Source organism: Notolabrus celidotus, unplaced genomic scaffold (assembly GCF_009762535.1).
Source record: "Notolabrus celidotus isolate fNotCel1 unplaced genomic scaffold, fNotCel1.pri scaffold_289_arrow_ctg1, whole genome shotgun sequence".
Lineage (NCBI taxonomy): Eukaryota > Metazoa > Chordata > Actinopteri > Labriformes > Labridae > Notolabrus > Notolabrus celidotus.
In genome coordinates, this window is record NW_023260127.1 from 8,351 (window position 1) to 15,511 (window position 7,161).

At 43.8% G+C, this 7,161-nt stretch overlaps 1 protein-coding gene across 1 annotated transcript; it reads right to left on the bottom strand.

Moving 5' to 3' along the window:
- Positions 1-2,806: 2,806 nt before the first annotated feature.
- Positions 2,807-6,278, bottom strand: LOC117809448 (von Willebrand factor A domain-containing protein 8-like). The gene is made up of 3 exons (XM_034679005.1): positions 6,159-6,278; positions 4,870-5,108; positions 2,807-4,361 (listed from the first exon to the last, which is right to left on the bottom strand). The coding sequence occupies exons 1-3, from the start codon at positions 6,246-6,248 to the stop codon at positions 4,253-4,255; spliced, it is 438 nt and encodes a 145-aa protein (XP_034534896.1). The 5' UTR covers positions 6,249-6,278; the 3' UTR covers positions 2,807-4,252.
- Between the last annotated feature and the right edge of the window lie 883 nt (positions 6,279-7,161).

Consider the following 7,161-nt stretch of genomic DNA (forward strand, 5'->3'; position numbering starts at 1 on the left):
TTTCTTTCTGTCTTTCCTTATTTCATTCCTTCCTTCTTTTCTTCTTTCTTTCTTCATCCGTTATGTCTCCTTTTCTCATCCTGTCCTTTCCTTCTTTTATTCCTTCATTCCATCCCTAAATCCTTTTTTCCTTCTTTCTTTCATTCCACCCCTCAAACCTTCTTTCTTCCTTCCTTCTTTCTTTCCTTCTGTCTTTCCTTATTTCATTCCTTCCTTCTTTTCTTCTCTCTTCCATTCCTCCCTTCTTCCTTCTTTCTTTATTTCCTTCTTTCTTTCGTTCCTTTCTTCCTTCACTTCTTTCTTTTCTCCTTTCTTTCTTTCTTTGTTCTTTCCATGTTTCTTCCTCCTTTATGTCTCCTTTTCTCATCCCGTCCTTTCCTTCTGTCATTCCTTCACCATTTCTTCTCCTCTTTTTCTTTCTTCTGGTCTCCCTCTCTTCTCTCTTTTCTTAGACCTTCCTGGAGTCCCTGAGCTCCCTTGTCTCGTAGGTTCCTCTGGATCTCTGCTGCTGTGGACGTGGTCCAGACTCCAGCTGCTACAACTACTACTATCCGTCTCCCCACTATCATCTCTCTCTCTCTCTTCATCTCCCTCTATCCCTCTCTCCAACACGGTCTCAGATTCAGATGTGTGTCTAACATGAGTCTGGTCCTGCTGGAGGTTTCTGCCTGTTAAAGGAAGTTTGTCCTTGCCACTGTAACTTGCTAAATGCTGCAAAGTGCTCTGCTCATGGTGGATTAAGATGAGATCAGACTGAGTCCTGTCTGTAAGATGGGACTGGATCTGATCTGGTCTTGATGTTGGGTCTTGTGGTCCTTTCTCTGAATCACTGTATTTTTTAAGCTGTTTTGGATTATTGAATGAAATCAAATCAAATAATATTCTGCAGAGTCACGACACCAGAGCGGGTGTTTGTCTCTGTTTCTCTGCAGAGCATGAGACCCACATTAGACCTTCCTCTCTGCAGGAGGACAAACACACAAAGAGACACTGTCCCTTTAATTGAACACGGACGGCATCGTTCTTCAGGAGATTTATAAAAATGAAACATCATATTTAAGAAGTTATAATGATATCAGAGATTCCAGACAGTAACAGCACGAACAGGATCAAAGCTTCAGGGAATGTTAACATGATTTTATTACAATTTTGTACATTTCTTTTACATTTCTTCACATGAGGTTAACAATGTACAATTAAATAAGACTAAACAGACTCCTATGTTTGTGATTAACATCCTGATATACACACTTTAACGCCGCCACATAAACAGACAAACATGAGTCACCATTGATCCTTCCAACTCATCATCAGAGACAGAGAGAGAGAGAAGTGGGTTAGTAACATCAGGGACATCCTCTGTTGGAGGATCAATGAGGCTGATCGTTCCACAGGCTGCTGTATTGATCCGGTCAGCCAATCAGAACGCAGCGTGAGCATGAAGTCTAACAACCAGAGGCAAAACAGGGACCTGGTGTCGAGCGCACGTGGCTGTGAGTTGGCACAGATAAGGAGAGTTAATCTGATATCACAGCAGGACGCCGCTGAGCCGGGAGAGGATGATGATGATGTGCACGCAAAGATGTGTGTGTGTGTGTGCAGGGAAGAGGTTCAACTTTGTTCGTAGATATGTACTCATTGTCTGATGCTTTCTTCAAAGCAGACTTGAAACAGGCTGCAATGTACGGACGTAATCCTTCAGGGCAAATGATTGTGATCAGTCCTCTAAAAGTTCTTGTTTTTGTCTCTAACAGGCTCAGATTGTTCCTCTAAGTATCTGTTAAAGATCCTCACAGAGTTAGAGTTGCATCACTCTTTTAAAAGCCACCAGACTCCATCGATGAAAGCAGCGATTCAACCTCTCAGAGGACAGAAGCTGCTGCCTTGATCGTCTGTTTTTTAACTTCTCAGTAATAAAATGACTTCAGTTTAGAAGAACTAACCGTTATAACACCAACCTAACTGCTTGACACAAACTGACAAAGTGATCAAAACATCTGGAGGATGAAACTCCAGGACAGTGTGAGTGGATTAACAGAGGAACGTCATCACCTGACAAACCTTTCTTCAAACTTTCTGATTGAAGCTGCAGGATTTCTGTTTCTGTTTCATCGTCCATGCTCGGACTTTCAGCCTCAACACACCCCAGCATCCACCCGCTTCAAGATATCTCATTGCTCCTTATTTTCTACCAAGCAACAACCTCTGGTCTTAAAACATGAAGGCAGAGGCGTCGTTGGCCTAGTACACCCATATTCAGAGACTATAGCTCTTGTTGCAGAGGTCCCTGGTTCAATTCCAGCCTCGTCCATTTGCTGAATGTCCTCCCCCTCTCTCTGCTCCCCACACTTCCTGTCTCTCTTCAGCTGTCCTGTCCATTAAAGGCAAAAATGCCCCCCCAAAAATATAACTTCAAAATATGAACCCCATGCTGAAGTGTTATAAACTGCAGTTCCTCAAGCGTCCACTAGAGGCTGGCTGCAGAAACACAGGAAACCACATACACACTCATTCAAAGAGACGATCTTTACAGCAGAAATAAACATGTTTACAGTCTGGTTCAAAAAACAGTTCAGGTCTGAAGAGCTCATTTCTCTCTTGGGGTGAATTTATTATAACTCCTTATTTTTGAAGATATTAAAGTGACGAGTTTTGCCCAAATAAGGGCGTGGCTGACTTGATTGACAGGCGGGAACACTGTAGCTGTTAGCAAGGAGGCTAAACCACAGACTGTATAATAAATTGATGTAGTCTCTGTGACGTCACCCATCTGTTTCTGAAGCCCTGTTTTGAGGCCAATCGTCGGCGGCAGCCATATTGGAAAGTGATGTAAAGAGGCGGAGTTTCAGCCTCCTAGCCAACAGCTACAGTGATCCCGCCTGTCAATCAAGTCAGCTGTGAAGAGGTTGGATCCTAGACGCCAAACACAAATATTCTGCTGCTGGAACAAACATTTCAAAGCATGAAAACATGAGTCGTCAGACTGAACTGTCTGAACACAGGAGGTCTCTCTCTGTAATGTTATCAGACATTTAGAAGAACAATCTGAGCCGTCAGAGACACAATGAAGAACTTCAAGAGGACTCACTTTGATTAAATCTCACCCTCTCAGCATATTTCAGAGCTGCAGGGAGCGAGTCTGAGCCTCTCTACCCCCCTTATCTAAGATCCAACAATTTCTAAAAGCAGGGCCAAGGTTTAAAAATATCTGAATTCCTTTTTAATCTCCTAAGAGGCACGACTGAGCACACACTGGTGCACAGAGCTGTTCTTGCAGTGGTCGAGGTTGTGTGTGTGTGTGTGTGTGTGTGTGTGTGTGTGTGTGTGTGTGTGTGTGTGTGTGTGTGTGTGTCTGAGGAGGAGGAGTGGGAGGTCCAGCGATGAAAGGAGAGCCAAGATTCCAGACAGCACCGAGATGAACACGGGGTGTCAGGAGGTCCTGCAGCCAGGAAGGAAAGGGCTTGTGCATGTTGACATAGATGCTGGAGAACACACACACACACATATATGCACACACACACGCACACACACTGGAGCTGCAGGGGGTTGTGCAACAGCGGCTGCCTTTAAAGAGCGTGTGCAGTCAGGTGGGAAATTCCCTGGTCACAGTCCCTGCATTCCTCAGGAGCTGCTCGCCACATCCAAGTGACGCTCAGGTGGTGCTATTTGTGTGTGTGTGTGCGTGTGTGTGTGTGTGTGTGTGTGTGTGTGATTAATGAGGAGGAAGCCCAAAATGAGTGAGGCCGTTTCAAGTTCATGACCCTCCCGTCCGAGTCGAGTTCCTCGCAGCCCAAAACAGGACGAAGACGTCTGCGTGTGTGCGTCAGCGGCCAGAGACGCCAAACAACAACAGGTCAGGGTGTGTGTTTGATCCCCGCACGGGGTCCGAGACCGGCTCCAGGCGTTCACAGAGCTACTGTAGTTAAAAATGTGGAGTGTGTGTCATTTCAGAGTCACACCACACAAGATCAGAGGGTCGCTCTCAGGACCGCATTGTGCTGTAACGACGACCTGAGGGAGTGCAGAGCGGCTGAACGCCATTTAACTCTGTCACGCTAACACGGCGGCGTCACGACACGCTGCTAGTTAAATATTAAACATAACCTTCTTCAAAGGTGAGTCCTCCTACCTGACATGGAAAGTGGGTTAAAGACACGCCACGCCAAAAGTCTGACAAGTTCCAGCGCCTGCAGATAAACAGAACAGTGAGTTTGTGTTTATGAGAGTGTGTGTGTGTGTGTGAGTGTGTGTGTTAGGCACTGGACAGCATGGTGGAGGTGAAGATCTGCTGCAGGATTTGGGGGATCTGTTTGGTGTCCATGGCCACGAAGGACCTGCCAGCTGGAAGGGTCTTCTGGAGTCTGATGGAGAGAGAGAAGAAGAGGAGCAGGAGGAGGAGGAGGAGGAGGAGGAGGAGAGAAAAGGTTGGGGTTAAAGAGAGAGGGTTCAACTTCAGGAGCAGAATCGCTCCCAGAATAAAAGACAGACGAGTGCTTGTTTGGGGAGGAGGGATGGAGGATGGTGTGTGTGGGTGAATGAATGATCCGTCATTCAGTGAGGGAGGACAACACAGCTGGCACTCCTTCTTTTTCTCTTTCTATCTTTCCTAAATTAGCTCAAACATCCTGAACAGTTAACAGTTTGTCCTCCAGAGTCACAAACTGTCTCTGCAAAGTGTCCCAACTTTAAATGAAGTAACAGTAATGTGCACGATTAGATAACAGCACATTTAATGTGTGCATGTCTCCATGTCATGACAGTGTCTCCTCCCCTCCTTCATCCTTCCCTTCTCCCCATCTTTTTCTCAAACTCCCTCAATCCTAATCCTCTTTGGCTTCCTTCATCTACCTCCCCTCCCCGCCTCCTCACCTCTCAGCCTGATCCCCGAGTGATCCGATGAAGATGGCGAAGGCGTTGACCTCGGGGTCAGAGGTCAGGACCTGGGCGAAGCGTTCGGGTCGGATGCCGTAGCGCTCCAGGTTGGCGTCGCTGAGCACCACCACGAAGTGCTCGTCGGCCTCCTCTCGCGCCAGCTCCTTGATGCTGGCGTCGGTGCCCTCCAGAGTGTAGTCGCCGCTCATGCAGAACTGAGAGTGAGCGTGCATCGTCTGCAGAGAAGAGGGGAGGAGGAGAGGAAGGCATTTTGAAGGTCATTAACCTGACTGTTTTGAAAGATGGATGTTCTTTGTGGGTAGATTGTGGATTTGTGGGTTTTCTTCAGTATAATCCTGTTTTCTGTATATCCATGCAGACGTCTGAGAGGAAGAAGGTCTGTCCGATTCTCTCTCATGTTCATGCATATCTCATCTCTTCTGTGTAAACTATCTTCTGTCACATGGCTGAACAAAACTAGACTAAGGACAGATTTACAAACAACTTCGACCTGATGTTGATCAATACTCACTCCCATCATCAAGACAGATTGCAAAATATGAGCAATTTAGCTGCACTGAAATATTCAGATGCATTTACAGAGAGGCTGAGAATTATGTGATGTAAAATAAATGAAAAAAAAATAGAAATGAAATAAAATGAAAATGAAAAATAAATAAAATTGAAAAAAAAAAAAAAAATGAAAAAAATAAATAAATTATATTTTATAAAAAAATAAGAATAAAAAAGATAAAAAATGAAACATAAAGAAAAAGAAAAAAGAAAATGAAATGAAATAATGAAGAAAATTAAAAATAAAAAAAATAAAAAATTCAAAATGAAATAAAATTCAAAGTGAAAAAAATAAAATTAAAATAAAAAATAATAAAAATGGGAAAAAATTAAATTAATATATTAAAAAAAACCAACTAAAAATGAAATAATAATAAAATAAAAATAAAATCAATACATATGAAATAAAATTAAATAATAATAAATTGAATAAATAAAAATAATAATGCAATAATAAAAAAATTTAAATAAACATTTACTCGAAAAAAAAATTGTGATAACACAAATGGAAGCTACTCAGATGTGGAGGTCTGCATCATGATGTTGATGCATTAAGCCTTTAGATTCTTATTTCAGGCCTCACCGTGATCTTTTCTAATCCAAACCAAAGTGTGATCATGTTTTTATTCTCTTGTAGGACTGTCGTAGTTATGTTCAGTTCAGGAGGAGTTCATAAATTCATCTGAAATGATGCTTCAACACTTGTTCTGTACCTTGAGGACTTTGAGTCTCTGTTTGTCGTTCTTGGGGACTTTATCCGCTTTGACCAGCTCGATGTCGTACCCATCGCCGGAGTGTCCCATGATGTCGTACTGCAAGAAGAGCACAGGGTTAGAGACCCAGGCTGTGATGGTGCAGATCCTACAGCCTGATAACTCCATCACGCCAACACGCCTCCTATAGACCGACCATCACAGCTGGCTCACATAAGATCAGCCCGGATCACCCTGGCACCTTACAGGGGGCCCTGCTGGGTTATTTCAGGACTCAGGTATTATGCACAGCAGCTATTTCCACCGAGGGCGGCTGTGGCTGTGGTGATCAGAGGAACGCGACTCGGTGTCTCAGCTGTACTTATCGCTGTTGCCGGGTAAAACAGATGTTTCCTTTGAAGGTTCAGAATCTCTTCTTGTTTTCTGGACTTTTAACACCTCAGGGAGCAAAAAAATCTCTAAAAATAACCTAAAATATTAAAAGTTAAGATCCAAACTTCATCAACTAAAAGTGATCTGAGCTGTGATTGGCTCTTTAACACGTTAAATATCTTTAATTAGGTCAGATAGCTGCAAGAAGAAGGTTCTAAAAATGTAAAGAGAGAAATTCCTCTGCTTAATGTTTCATCATATCGTCTGTACTTACACACACACACACACACACACACACACACACTCAATGTGAGCATGCAGGTACAGATGTCATGTGTGTTATCAGATGCACTTTTATGTAACAGCATGCAGCAACATGTGACGTACACGACATATTCAGCAGCAGGGATATGTCTCTGCATGCGTGTGTGTGTGTGTGTGTCTCTGCATGTGTGTGTGTTTGTTTGTGTGTGTGAGACTCTGATATGTGAGCAGCATTGCGTTGGCTTGTGTGTCACTGAGGGGCCAGGAAGTCTGTCTCCCTCTCCCTCTGACTCGTGTCCTCCTCGTCTTGCATCATCGCTCTAAAAATCCACTCCTGGTTCTTTAAATATCACCGCCCCGCCCCGTG

Excerpts from the sequence above, each read along its gene's own strand:
- LOC117809448 (XM_034679005.1), bottom strand. The coding sequence starts at position 6,248 with ATGGGACACTCCGGCGATGGGTACGACATCGAGCTGGTCAAAGCGGAT. Across the intron at positions 5,109-6,158 it reads AGAGACTCAAAGTCCTCAAG|ACGATGCACGCTCACTCTCA; the intron begins GTACAGAACAAG and ends TCTTCTCTGCAG. Across the intron at positions 4,362-4,869 it reads CTCGGGGATCAGGCTGAGAG|ACTCCAGAAGACCCTTCCAG; the intron begins GTGAGGAGGCGG and ends TCTCTCCATCAG.